The sequence below is a fragment of the Dreissena polymorpha genome, chromosome 1 (genome assembly GCF_020536995.1).
Source record: "Dreissena polymorpha isolate Duluth1 chromosome 1, UMN_Dpol_1.0, whole genome shotgun sequence".
Taxonomy (NCBI): Eukaryota; Metazoa; Mollusca; class Bivalvia; order Myida; family Dreissenidae; genus Dreissena; species Dreissena polymorpha.
The window spans coordinates 20814118-20828894 of record NC_068355.1 but is presented as its reverse complement, the minus strand read 5'-3'; the positions used below and the strand labels follow the sequence as shown (position 1 = coordinate 20828894).

At 35.0% G+C, this 14777-nt stretch overlaps 1 protein-coding gene across 38 annotated transcripts in view; it reads left to right on the top strand.

The window, feature by feature from the left end:
- Nucleotides 1-13099, top strand: part of LOC127873643 (nephrin-like) — a 169757-nt gene extending 156658 nt beyond the window's left edge. For 37 of the 38 annotated variants that reach the window (XM_052417622.1, XM_052417631.1, XM_052417612.1 and 34 more), the window contains 4 exons: nucleotides 4489-4663; nucleotides 5292-5422; nucleotides 7033-7213; nucleotides 9332-13099. In XM_052417622.1, coding sequence (XP_052273582.1) covers nucleotides 4489-4663; nucleotides 5292-5422; nucleotides 7033-7213; nucleotides 9332-9456 — 612 coding nt within the window. In that variant the 3' untranslated portion in view covers nucleotides 9457-13099. The remainder of the gene's footprint in view (nucleotides 1-4488; nucleotides 4664-5291; nucleotides 5423-7032; nucleotides 7214-9331) is intronic. The other variant, XM_052417617.1, reaches the window with a different exon arrangement.
- The last annotated feature ends 1678 nt before the right edge of the window (nucleotides 13100-14777 follow it).

Below are 14777 nucleotides of genomic sequence, written 5' to 3'. Positions count from 1 at the left end.
TTGTCTTAGATGTTGCAATTTGTGGTTGATTTCATGACCTTTTTGTATCTGATAAAATTTATTTGTATGTTTTTTTTCTCTTTCATTCATTCATTGCTGTAATACACAATGCGTGTCTTCGCTTAGAATGTTGACATCAACCATAAACTGTACTTCACAAGCTTGTCCTGTCTGCGTTTGTGTCCAGATTTTGTATATATATACTAGTATTTCTAGTCATGTAGAGGCTTGGACCTGTCCTGTGTACTACAGTGCCCCAGATAATTATTTGGGAAATAGGGTTTTCACCCATTGATTTTAAAAAATAGGGTGATTTCAGTTTTGAAATAGGGTAAAATGAGTTATAAAAATTCGTGCCTTAAAATCTTTGCTGCTTTCCCCGTTGAATAAAAGCCAATCTTCCAGGTCACTTCAACATATCCATTCAGATACAGATTACTCCTGTTGAAGCTGCACACTTTTATTGATTCAATAAAACTTTAAACTGTGATAATAAACTGTCATAAACTGATGTTTCATAACATTTTTAGTTCTTGAAACTGTGCATAATATAAACATCTAACTTAAAAAATCAATAACACGAATGATTTGTCACTTAATGGCTCTTGCTTTCTTGGTTCAAAAAGTTTGCGATCGATTGATATTTTGACGCAGCAATCGCGGACGTCTTTCGACCTCTCTTCGACATTTTAATTTCGCATTGTTGTAGAAACTGAAAGGACAGACGCTTAACAAAATACATGCACAAAGAACGACAGATTAAATCAGATTGAAAACGCATGTTTGTCGTAAATAATTTGGTCAGATGCTGTAATTAACTATGAAATCTAGTCTGCAGAGCGTTTGAATAACTTTGATTGTTTTCCTGCTCCTTCATCCAGACGCTTTGTGAATAAAAGAGACGTCACATTAAGATAATAATTGCAAAGAGGATATACCCAAAATGAGCAAAGAATTTTTTATTGAAGCTATTGTATAGACATATCGAATTTTAGGAATGTGCTTAAATGTCAAATTGGTTGCGTTTTCATTACGCATGATATTGTATTTCTTTATAGGGATAATACCCGTTTTCGAGGGCATGATCATCTGCGGGCGCTCGAAAAATCCATGAGGAACTGATTTTGAGAGCGCCCGCAGATGATCATGTCCGAGAAAATGTGTATTTTCGCTATTATTGCCTAAACAAATCACACATACCAAAATAAATTAAAATAACATTGAAAAAATATGTTTAGTTCATTCAACATCGACAAAATAATTCGATTATTCTAATACAGTTCAATGTTGTGTTTTACATATGCCTCACTCGGTCATCATCCGAAATGAAGAGGCTTTACCTTCAGATAGGCAGTTTTCGATTTAAAATGTGTTTAAACATTGGATTAATGCAAAGTTGAAATGCAGCCGCGCAAAGTAAGAAATGAGGAATTATTTTGGAATTTACAGCAGGAACGTTGAAGGTACATAAACACTTACATAGTCTTTTGAAAGTGTTGAGTAAATAACCTTAACTTCATTGATGTTGCCAATAAAATAAAGCTCTTGTCAAGAGAGTGCAGATGGTATAATTTCAAAAGTGGATTGAAATAGTCATAAACCCTGCATGCATGAAGACTGGTGCTTATTCAGTTCCCCATTTATGCTTGAAAAGTCGTCGAAGGCTGGAGAAGGGAAGTAACTGCGCGTGGACCAGATTATGGATATGAAAAACACATACTGTAAACGTATAGAAATTCGTCGGTATGAAATTTCGTGGTTTAATAAAAAACAACTTATTCGTTGACACGTAATTTCGTGGATTTCAAATTTTCGGGGAAGATTGACAGTCATAATAATTAAACTTTTCTTAAAACAACCAGAGTAATAACGAAGAATAATCTGCTAATGTGTGTTGACAGCAAGGCTTGTGATTAATGTGCACTGAAGCATGAAAGTGTTGCCGATAATTGTCAATAAGAGCAAATAAGCGGAAATCTCGTGGGTCCCCGCTCGCTAATTGCCATCAATGTTGTTTTGACAATATTTGCAATTCTCTGCTCAATCGGTCCCCTAGTAGTAACAATTGAGTAATAAGGTCCCCAAAATACAGGTGTGAAAACCGTTATGTCTCTTTTAACTTTAATTTGCACTAATTGGCATATGTGATAAATCTGCAAACTGTTAATTTGACGACGTCACGTAAAAGAGAACAATCGTTGATGTACAGTTTAAATTCCGTGCTTGATTTAAAAAGTATTATTACCCAAACACTTATCAAGAAAACAACATATATTCTATTACCTAGCATATCTCAATCAAATATCTCAGATAACCGAAAACAATAGAGAATGTCGGCAATGACATTTGGAAAGGACCGATTTCGGATTAAAAATGCACAAATAATCGTTGGTACTTGAATTCGTGGTTCAGCGGAACCACGAAATCCACGAAAATTCGTATCACACGAAATTTAATGGTTTTACAGTAACAGGGCTTGAACGGCACGTGAATCGCCTTGTTAATACACGATTTTCCCGATCAAGCCCTCCTTTTGCCAAGTTTCTGCACCCCGCCAGAGGGCATTATAGATAGAGTTTATGCAATAATGCTTTTTTAAACATTTTAATAGGGTGAAAGACGCATATACGCAGCTTATCTGGGGCACTGGTACTAATCACTATACTTAGACTTCACTTCACGCCACCCTCTCACTACACTCGGTTGTCCAGAGTTGTTACTATGGGTATACTTGCAAGTTTAAACAATCACGTGGTGTTTTTAGCAATATTTCTTGTATCTCATAGATGCCTTTTAGTCAACTTTTATATTAGAAATTATTTTTTTAGTAAAATGTCAAATTAATATACAGCATTTCATGGACTGGTTCTTGTGTTGTTAATCTTTGAGATGAACGCAGGTTATTATAATATAGAGGTATCATGATGTATTTATATATTGTTATTTAGCCCTAGTGAATTTCTTCATGTTTATCAGTAAATTACATAAGCCATTTTAGCCATTTTAATCATCAGGGCCAGAAATTGACAAAAAGTGTTTTTTTACAGAATGACATTAATAATTAACACCATGTCTCAAGTATACCTAGAGACTTTCATCTTGATTTAAATTATGGCTTGTTTGTGTTATATATCCACTAATCAGGAGCTTTTATTTTGCTTTTATATAGGCCAAGATGGTAAAGTTTTTATTGACATTTGTAGTTTTAACATTTTATTATAGTTTATGTTTTTGACTATATTTACTTGCATTTTGGGCATGTTTTAACACTTTGATACATATTTGTGCACGATTGCAATTTATTCAATGAAACAACTTTGGTGACTTCAAAACATTTATCACAAATTGCTAATATCAAATATATGTGCTCTCATTGACAAGCCATCTCCAAATAAGTATATAATTATTAAGATAACAAGTAACTAAATTTATGTGAACATATGTATGTTTTTAACAGAGATGTGTGTATTTACATAGTTATCAGTGGTTTTGTTTTAACATTTCAATTTAAATAGCATCAGCTCTTCTAAGGTTCCAGTAAAAAATTATAAAAATGTTTTAAACATTATAAAACATTATATTAATTGTTTGCGTAAATTAATGGTAAATCAAAAAATACATCCATCATTTTACCCACTGTTAAGAAGTAAAGGGGTGTATTATGGTCTAAGCCTTCACGCCTATCTGTCTGTTTGTAGACAGAAATGCGTCCTCATTTACCTACACTTTTCAACGTAAAAAATTCAAACTTGCAGGCATTGATCCTTATAATAATAAATTCTGTATGTGCATTAAAAAAAATTATGCTCCATTTTCAACTTCATATTTCTATAACAAGATTATTGTGAAACCTAATTGGCAACAAATATACATGTGTAAAAATAAATCATCCAGATGGGTTATATTTGGTATGTTACAGTGTATATTTCGCCCCCTTGGTTCAAAAAGGTACCAAGTGACATTGAAATTAGAAGACACACGGTACCTTTTTTCTCCAATGGGGCGATTTGCTCCCTACTTAGTTGCATTAAATTATGACCCTGAATATCAAAAACCTTTACATTATATCATACATTTTATACAATACAACTTCATTTCACTGTGCATGTTTGCTTTATGTCATAATGTTTGAGAAAAAAATCCGGCAATTATTATTTCGCCTATGCCCATTTTAAAAGAGGATTAATAGAGCAACATCATGCAAAAATGGGTCTTATGCCATACCCAGCCTGTGTAGCTCCAGACCAGTCTATGCAATTGTGCAGTCTGTCAGGAGCTACCTTGGCCGCTAATGAGACCACAAAATCTTACCTGACTTAAAGTGGACAGGTTGGCGCCCTACCAGACTGCACATATTCACAGGCTGGTCTTAAGCTACACTGGCCGCATATTACATAAGACCCATTTTTGTATGACATGGCTCAATATTCCTCAACTCAAAGGTTCAGCCTCAACTGAAGACTCAACTCCGTCCTTGTTTCTCTGCAGGAGGATGACTTGAAGCGCGTATTTCTACCCCCACCGGAGTATGGAGGGGTGACCTACTCACACAACAAGTTGGACTCGCCCACTTTTGACCACCGCCACCCAATGGGCGCAGACCTGCCGTACGGCAACGGGAGCGACACAGACAGCTGCAGGAAGTCTCCCTGGCAGTATGAGGGTAGGAACACCATGGGCTGTCTGCAGTCCAAATCATATGCACTTGTTTTTAGCTTGTGCACTTACAGAATACATTAGGGTAGGAGCACCACTTGGTGCTTGTCAGTTGAGACTAGGAAAGTTGCGTAAAGTCCGCACAGGCTAATCAGGCACAACTCTTTCTGCCTAAACCTGATTTATGTTAAGAAGAAACGATTTTCAAACGACAAATATTATAAAAGCTGAAAGTGTCGTCCCTTATTAGCCTGTGCAGACTGCATACGCTTATCTGGGGGGACACATTATGCACATGCATTAAACCCCTTTTCACAGAGCATGGCTCATATGTTTTTATTTTTCATCTCTTGCATTTACAAGCAAAGGCACATTCTGAACTCGATATATCTACATAAAGATGTTTGAAAATGTATTTCCCTATATTGCTTCAAAACAAAACAAATCAATATTCTTAACTTTCATAAATGCATTCAAATATTCATTATTGTAAATTGTCACCAGTTGTACTGCAATTTGCCTATGGTCCTTGGCAATATTACTTCATTTCCATAAAAATAATATTCCTGCAAAATTCTTATAAAATGAAACAGTCCACAATGTTGCATATACAAAGCCAGTTGTTGCTGTTACAGCAGATGCTTATAAGCCAAGTGCACGGGGCAAGGGTACGTTTGATAGTGACTACGCTGACAGCTACAGAGACCAACACAGCAGATACGTGCCCAATGGCCGCCTAGGAGGAGGCCTGCACACTCGACCCAAGGTATCAATATCTGAATAAGCCATAAGACTGTTGTTTAAAGGGCAAATTTATTTTCAACAATTCTTCCCCAATTTCCCCCACCACCACCACACCCCCATTAAAAAATAAAAACATTCTCAAATTCTCTTTGGTAAGGACTTCTGCATAAAATATCCTGAATGGTCCCATCCTCATTCCTGCAGAGTGTGAATCAGCCCTGACATCATATCCATTGACATTTAGCAATGTTATAGTGAAACCTGCCTAAAGCAAACCCTTGCAAAACAGGAGACCTTAGAAATGGCGCGGCAGAGGCCGACGCGTATCCCCACGCTGCATGTTTGACCCAGGGGCGCCCCAGGGTTGGTAATGGGGCCATGCATAATTGAAAAAAAATTGACCACATTGTCATAAGAGAGGTTCATTATCAATTTGAAATGAATCGGTGTAGAAATGAAGAAGTTATATTAACAGGCAATTTTGGGTGGGTGTGGCCTAAGTGGGTGTGGCGTCCCAGGCTTGGTAATGGGGCCATGCATAGTTGAGATTGACTGTATTGTCATAAGAGAGGTTCAGTATCAATTTGAAATGAATCAATGTAGAAATAAAGAAATAATAGTAAAAGGCAATTTTGGGTGGGTGTGGTCTATGTGGGCTGGGTGCCATGCATAGTTGAGATTGACCGTATTGTCATAAGAGAGGTTCAGTATCAATTTGAAGTAAATCGGTGTAGAAATGAAAAAGTTAATGTTAAATAACCTCAAAAGATGAGTGAAAATCTCTGACCTGGCCCCACCCCAACCCCCATAACTTTTGACCCATGGGTCAGATCAAAATTCCAAATAGTGCAGGGTCGCACATATGCTCATATCTACCATGTGTGTAAGTTTCAAGGTTCTAGTGCTAATAGTGTAGGAGGAGTTAGTGGCCAGGACAGACGGACGGATGGACGGACAGACGGATGAGATAAACACAATATCCCCACGCTTTTTGATAACAAAACAGTCTGGTCATTCCTGATTTGTTTCATTCTTATTGTCCCCTACCGGTGAAACCGGAGGGGACTTATGATATGCACTCCGTCTGTCAGTCTGTCTGTCAGTCAGTCTGTCTGTCAGTCAGTCCGTCACACTTTTCTGGATCCTGCGATAACTTTAAAAGTTTTGAATATTTTTTCATGATACTTGAAACATGGATAGATGGCAATATGGAGATTATGTACGTCATTTCATTTTGTGCCTACGTCAAAAATTCTGGTTGCTATGGTAACAAATATTTAAAAAAAAAATACTGACAATGGTGGAATTTGAATGGTAGGGGACCATATTGCTTGGCAATCTCTTGTTTTATATACTTTATAAACACATTATTTTTTGCTGATTCCGTTCTTAATTAAACTAACCATTTTTTCATTAAATTTGTTATAATTCAAATATGAAAGACAGCAAACAATGTGTAATGTAAACAAAATGTTTTATTGGTTCAAATGTTTTATTTTATTATGTGGATATTGGTTTATTTTAAACAAGAACATATTCTAGAATACATGAAAAAAATTGGTTTTGGCAAATATATTTATCGCAAAACAAACAATGTGTGTTCCTGTGATACAGTACTGGTATCTTCCACAGAGTATAACGGAGCTATCAGAGCGGTCCAGCCGTCCGTCCAGTCGCGGTACAGGTCAGAAGACTCCGCCCCCTCCCCCAACCCGTTCATCTAGCAAGGGGGCCGTGGAGCACGCCATCCCACCCCTGCCTGCCCGCAACTACGAGTCCACCGAGGCTATGCCCAGATATGTACCAGCACCAGGTATAAGACAGATGGGTATTTAACCTTTTCCCCCATAAGAAGCAAAGTGAAGAAGGTTTTTGCAACCAGCATAAAACCAGAACAGCCTGCGAGTAAATCGCAGTCTGTTCAGGTTTTATGCTGTTTGCTGCTCATCAGTGTCTAAGGGTTGGAAATGAAACCTTTAAAACTTGAAACTAGTAAGAAAGGGCTTAAATAAAATATAACTTTCTAAGGGACTACAAATGCGCGAAAATACGTTTCTAAGTGGTAAAGTGTTAAATGGATTACACTGTAACTCCAATATAACGCTCTCCGTTATAACGCTGAATCCAATATAACACGGGTGGGTCTTGGATCCCGTTTTTTCTTCAACCTTCTATTTCTGATTCAAATCCATGTAATGCAACTTTATGTATATTTAAACAATCTAAAGTTGGCAGCGTTCACATCTTGATTGCTTTATTCAACCGTCCGTTAAACCAATTTTAATAGCTACGAGGTTAAACAACACTGACGGCTAATTGGTGTTAATTTGTTGTGTAATGTCAATAAAGGTGTGAAAAACTTGCGTGCCAGTGTTTATTACATGTATTCCCTATCAGAGTGGTTTGTTGCGCTTATTTCAATAAGTTAAGTGCAAGAGGGATAATTATAAAGTTAAAGTTATTCAAAACGATAAAAACATTCTTTCTTTGATATGATTGCAGTTTGACTATATTAAAGGAGCGGCTTTGAAATATACTGCGCACAGTATAAAACAAGTTTTTCTGTCATTTCATTATCATTCTAGTATTTAGTCATTTAATCTTTCAGTTTGAGTACGAGAAAATAATTAAATAATCCAGACGATTTATTTACATGCTAACGTAGTGTAATTGTTCACAGAGAGATTCACTTTCATTTTTGCCCGGTATCAGAAAGTCCCCGGGAAGCACGTTTTTTTGCATGACGGTGTATGACGCAATAAAAGATTTCTCTGTACATGTGTCGTATTGCATTCAATCTAAATTTAAATTCGCTCGTCCAGTGAAAGCTCTGCCCCATAATGCACTGTTCTATTTACATTTCTAAAAAATGGCGTATGCATACAGTTGTGTTTATGAAATTCATAAACATATTTATCGTCATAAATGTTCAAGATTATTAAATTTTTTCAAGCGATGTTGTAACTTTATCGGATTATCGGATAAATGTGCACATTAGAAAAGCATTATGTATACTGTTATCGATATGATTCGGTTTATATGCATGTATTTGCGGATGACAACAAAGCATGGTAGTACACAGAACCTATATTATAGGCTATACTATACCATTAATTATAGCCCCCTGCAATAAATGAGCTCAAAGCTTATAACGCGGATCTGTTTATAACGCTGTTGTGTGTCTTGGACCCGGTCATCCGCGTTATATTGGAGTTACAGTGTATTAACCCTTTTCTGCTTAGATACACATTTTGATGTGTTTGTAGTACTTTTTAAAATCAAAAGAAATTAAAGGTCTCTCCTACTAAATTCAAGTTTGAAAGGCTTTGTTTACCACCCTAACCTGAACAGACTGAGAGTTACTCGCAGGCTGATCTGGTTTTATGCTGGTTGAAGATGGCCATTTTCACTTTTTTTAGCCGGAAAGAGTTAAGACTGACATTTTCATTGACCTAAGTAAGCAGGGTTTTCACAAAATAGCAAAAAAATCAAAGGCACTAAGCTATGTCTGAAAAAAAGGAAACTTGATGTTATGGATTAAATTAAGTGCATTTCAAATATTGTCAAGTTTCAAAGTATCCTTGAATATGCCTGTCAGTCATTTGTCAATGTTTGAAATGATGCCCCATAGAATCATTTGGACTCTGAGACCTGAGTAATATGAGACCTTTATGACTGGGTCATACTGTCTTTTATTTGTTATGTAAAATTTGTTCATATTATCACAATTAAAACTGCATGATTATTTCAGGCATCAATATGCAGGTAGATTGGTATTAAGGATCATGTTTCCACAACAACAGTATGGGATTATAATTTCACAATAGGAAATATAAAATGCATGTCACAAACATTTAAGATAGTGTAAGAAATGAAAAAGTACACCCCTTTCTTTATTTAATATCTGTACACGGCCAGTTGCTTATTGCAGGTTCTTCCAGCTACGGAGGTAGCATGAATGTGATTGCTAACCCAAGCTACGACGGTCCGTCCGTGCCCACGTCTTCCCATCAGCCCGCCGACCCGACAGACGATATGCGGGGCTACCTTGTATGATGACAAACTCGCATACTGTCGTTAACTACTACGTATTCATTCCGGTTGAAATTGGTTAAACATGTTTCAGCATTTACGGTTGTTTTTAGCTGATGATATTTCTTTGTTACCGTAAATGCAAAGGTTTTATTAATATGTTTTTGCGGACTTGTAAGACAGCTGCAAAATAAAACTATTTTCAAAGATAGAAGCAAAAGTTCTGCATGAAAAAACACAAACATGTCCTTTTGTGTTTGTGAAAGTGTTACTCTTAAAAGTGCTTCTGGTATGAAATACTGTTATGTTGAAGGAGAATAGGTCATGTGTGTGACTGTTGAATATTGATTGTGTGATGAGTTGTTGGGAATACACTTGTCAAAGAAAACATGGTGCTGCCAAATCTTGGCCTGACATTTATTGTTTTATGACCAGTCGACCACAGTGGTTGGTCAGCATGGAAGCGGAAATTAACAGGAACAATTATGCCAGTACATGTATAATCCCGTAGAAACATGCATTGAAAATGTATCTTGTATGTTGAAACTTGGACAGATTCATTGTGTGATGTCTTGGTGTGATGTTGATTGATAAATGTGTGTTATAACGTGATAAAATTAAAGTGCATTCCTGCAAAAGGTAAGAATGTGTATTGCATGGAGAAATGAAGGCAACATAGAATCACTTGCAACTACAGTGTACACAATATTAACACTTGAAAGTTGAGAAATGAGGTTTCAATTGTTTGCACCCTTTTTGTTACCATGTTAATCTGTTTATATTATTTGTAATTTGTTTCTGTTATGTTGGAATATAGAATCTCTGGTTCACGTCTCAAATAAAATCAAAATTGATATCTCATTGCAATATATAGCTTGACAAATTTTACCTGGCACGTATGAACTCAATTTTTACAAATCATATTTATGGATTGTTTCACTCTTTTTCATCCATGTTATGCACAAGTGTCATGAAGCCACAACAATATACTAAGTGCAGTACTCTTCAATCCATTAAAATCGATTCCATTACGAAACATAATTTATTCTTCAAAAATTTAATAAGTTCATGCATAAAGGGCCGTGCCAGGAAAAAATTGGAGTGCTATTCCATTATCAAATACTCGCATTAAATGTGTATGATACAATTAGTAAACACTTTTTTAACAACTTTATATGGTTAAAAGGGACACATTTTGGGCTACTTTCCAGAAAAATGTTGAACTTTTATGAGTGCCTAGAAATGTACTGTAAATACCAGCAATATTTTGGATATTATAATATTATTGACATTTGCTTTTTCTTAAATTAAAAAATGATTTTGGATTATACATTTTAGTTTGTTATAATAATGCCACATGTTTTATATCTTGATAAATATACTGTTCATTTAGGTAAATCAAAATCATAAAAATATCACTATTATTACTCGTGACTTAAACTTTGTTACAGGTTATTGAAGCTTATTGAAGCCAAATGATGTTAAACATATTTACCCATTAACAAAGTAGTCATACACCAGTTTCTGGTTTCAATGTTGACATACTAGTGGACCAATGATTTCACATGCTTATCATATCACAATGGCATTAACATACTGTCATATTTTTGAATCTTTAAGAATTCTCTTACTTGAAGATGTACATTTAAAGGTTTATTTGTTCACAATATTAGATGTTATATACTTGCCAAACATTCTTTATGTAGCCAAACATGTTACGGTATGTTGTTTGTTTTATTTTATGTTGCATTATTTCAGAATATTGCTATATAGTTACTGTTGCCCATTTAAATATGTCTATCAATTTGTGTTATTTTATAGCTGGCTTTGTTTTGTCAAATCGTTGTTACATATCTGTCTGTGCTTGGCATTGATCAAGAAAATGAAAAAAAAAGTTCTCAATTGCATTTCATTATGCCTGGTTACCAGTACTTCTATATTGTACGGGATTGATATCTGTTAACTCTTTGCATGCTGGGAAATTTGTCGTCTGCTAAAATGTCGTCTGCTGAATTTCTAAAATTAGCATTTTCTTCGATTTTTTTTTCCAAAGAATACTATCAGAATAGCAAACAGTTTAGATCCTGATGAGACGCCACGTTCTGTGGCATCTCATCTGAATCCAAACTGTTTGCAAAGGCCTTCAAAATTCAGTTCTAGCACTGTAAGAGTTAAAGGTACTGTACTGTGTAATAAAAGTCCTTTCAGTGTTTTGTTTTAACAAACTTGTATATCCATTTAGCAGTTTATTAAAAAATATTGCTTTGTACTCCCATTTACAAACTAGCAGTATTCACATGCAAACAAAACAAAGGATAGTTTAATTAATCAATGTCTAGATGTATTGCAATGTATTCAATTACAGAACTAATAAGAGACTGCAACATTTCAATACTAATATATTCTCTCAGGTTTTATAGTTAAATGGAGTCCAAAGTAAAATTAAATCAACTGAAAATTTGTCCTGAGTTTTTATTTTGAAGAATTCAGAGTTTTTTGTAGACTTAAAAGTTCATCTAAGATGTTATTTACATAAGCTATTATACAAATCCTGTTTCCATAGTAATCACCCACATGCATGGCCCTCTATCACCTTGTATAAAGTTATCGGCCTCTCATAGCTAGTGTAAAACATGTAAACTCCATAATCACAAGATGAATATGTGTACAAACATAGCCTTCATAGAAATACCAAATGCTGAACTTTCATATTCCTGTAAATACATGCATGTTATCATGTTGAGTATAAATGCCAGCATTAGTAAGAGTTTGAATGAATGAGATATACATTTTCTTAGTTTGAGCCTCACTCTTTCATCATTTATTTTTACTGAATTCATTGGACTGTTATGGATTTGTCATTATTATGCTTCCGATCAAAAACTTTCGAACAGATTGTCCAATTGGCCTGATACCTAACATGTGCATCGGCCTTTGCGAGAAGATGACCCCCATTTTGAAATTGGTTGCACTAGGTCAAAGGTCAAGGTTGCTGTCACATTTAGTGAAAATGGTTTCAGATCAATTAATTGTCAACGGGGGGACCTTACTTGGCTTGCTTGATACTAACATTGTTCATTAGTATTGGATAGTAGATGACCACTATTAAAATTTGGGTCACTAGTTGAAAGGTCAAGGTCACTGTGACAATAAGTGTGAAAATTGTTTCCGATTAATAAAAAAAGGTCAGTTTTGTTGCACACAAATACTGTGTCAAGGCCTTGTTTGGAAGGTGAAAGGGGACTGTCTCAGACAATGTTGATGAAGTATTTGGAAATTTGCAAATTCCTCTTTGATTGTAAATTATCATTTTAAAAACAGGGGATACAATTTTGTAGTTTTGTTAAATTTAAAGTATGGAAAATGGTAGCATCAACATTACAGAATAAACCGCATTCAGCTTTGTTTTCTTGTGTATAAGCTACTTATTGTTTTGAACTATTTTGTGTATTTTTTCTGTATCAAGAGCGTCCATGTTCTTTTCTACATACTTAGGTATGGGTAGTTATGACAACAGATCTTTTCTAGCTCTTTATTTTGTTGGATTGTTACAAGAGGTATGTGAGAAAGCAGTATGAATGAACTGAGTTCTAGTCGAGTATTTTTGGTAAACAGACCTTGTTGTGATAAATGTTTCTCAGAAAATATTAAAATATTTTTCAACATATTTTGTTTCAATTCTTCCATGTCCTGTGTTCATTATTATGAATATTTGCAAATATGGCAATTATTAACCTGGCACTAATTATGCATGAACATGTTCAATAAGTGCTAGGGCATATATTAGTTACCATTTCAAAGCGTATCACAATAAATGTACCCCTATGGCCTCATAAAAGGTGTGAAAAACTTAAACAAACAAAACCTAATAAAGATATAGGAAAGAATTCAAGTGAATCATATATTGTATGAACTAACTAATTATCCTGTTAATTGAAATATTTATTAGTGGTTATTAAGTTTAAAACTGACATAGTGAGCTAATGAGATATTTTTTGCCAATCTGTTGTTCACATTTACTTTTTAGTCTGATAAACTAGTGTCATCACGGATTCATATGGTTTAAAATGATGACGATGAAGTCCCAAATGAATACCTGAAGTACAAGTAGTAATACAAAAATGTTGCAACTTTACATTTACCCATTTATAAGTACTATGAAGGCGCATAATTCTGCATAAAGGCAACTATGTTGCAAAGCACACCTTGCGCACTAAGAAGTTTTATTAAAAGGCTCGGACAAAAATGAAATATGAAAACAAAGGGGAATTACTCCAAAAGCAGGAGTTGCAGAGTTCTTGTTCACTTCACATTCTCAGAATGCGATTATCTAGGGAAAAGTTTCATATTGAGTACCTTAATACCGTAATTACTCTATGGTTTCGGACACCCCTTTTTAAGCAAAAATAATTATTTTTCGTGACTCTTAATTCAATGTGACTCAAAACACGAGTTTTTGTCCATAATTAATGTCTTTCGGATAGTATATTTTACAGCGCTATTTTACCAAATTTCAGTCCTGTTTTCGATATCTAATGACACTTCGATCATGGGGTTTATACAACCAGATTTGCATCATAAAACATTGCAGGTGCATGCCTGAGGGCAACGGACCATTACATTTGGGTTATTGGGTAAATAACCTTGTAAAGCAGTATTAAACAATGGTTTCGCCCGATGGCATAAGCGTTATGACAATTACCAGGGGTAGTGCCAATTAACAGTTCAATTATCTACCGCAATGGTACTACCCCTTCTCAGTAAAATAACTGTTACAAATACTAAACGCCGCTTCAAAGTGTGATGCACCCTATTGCAAGTTTTACGAACAATGGAAGGTGTTAGACAACAACTATCGGCAATGAACAAAGAATTCATAGTTTGCTCTTTTTATTGCGTTAATTACAGGTTAATACTACATATATAACTGTAATTTATACTATACGGCATGGTATTTTACAAGCGCGTGCTATTACCAGTAGTCGTTGATACAATTGACGCTATTTTCGGACACTTTAATTTTCGACTCTTAAGTTTTTGGACACCTGTTTTTTGTGAGTATTTTTCGTATCTAAGTTTTCGGACAATCAAAAAAACAAAATATTTGTAAGTGTCAGAAAACATAGAGTAATTATGGTAATTCAAGATTTCTGCTTTAGACTTAAGAAAGGGATCCTGGTGACGGGCTGACAGCAATATCACAAAATAACAATCTTAATTGTTTATTTTTTTAAAGCAAATACTTCATGTCATTTTCAAATAATCATTTATGCACATGTTTGAGCCATTAATGACTTTGTCCCAATTAACAAATCTCACTCCACATTGCTTTTTATCTTACTAGT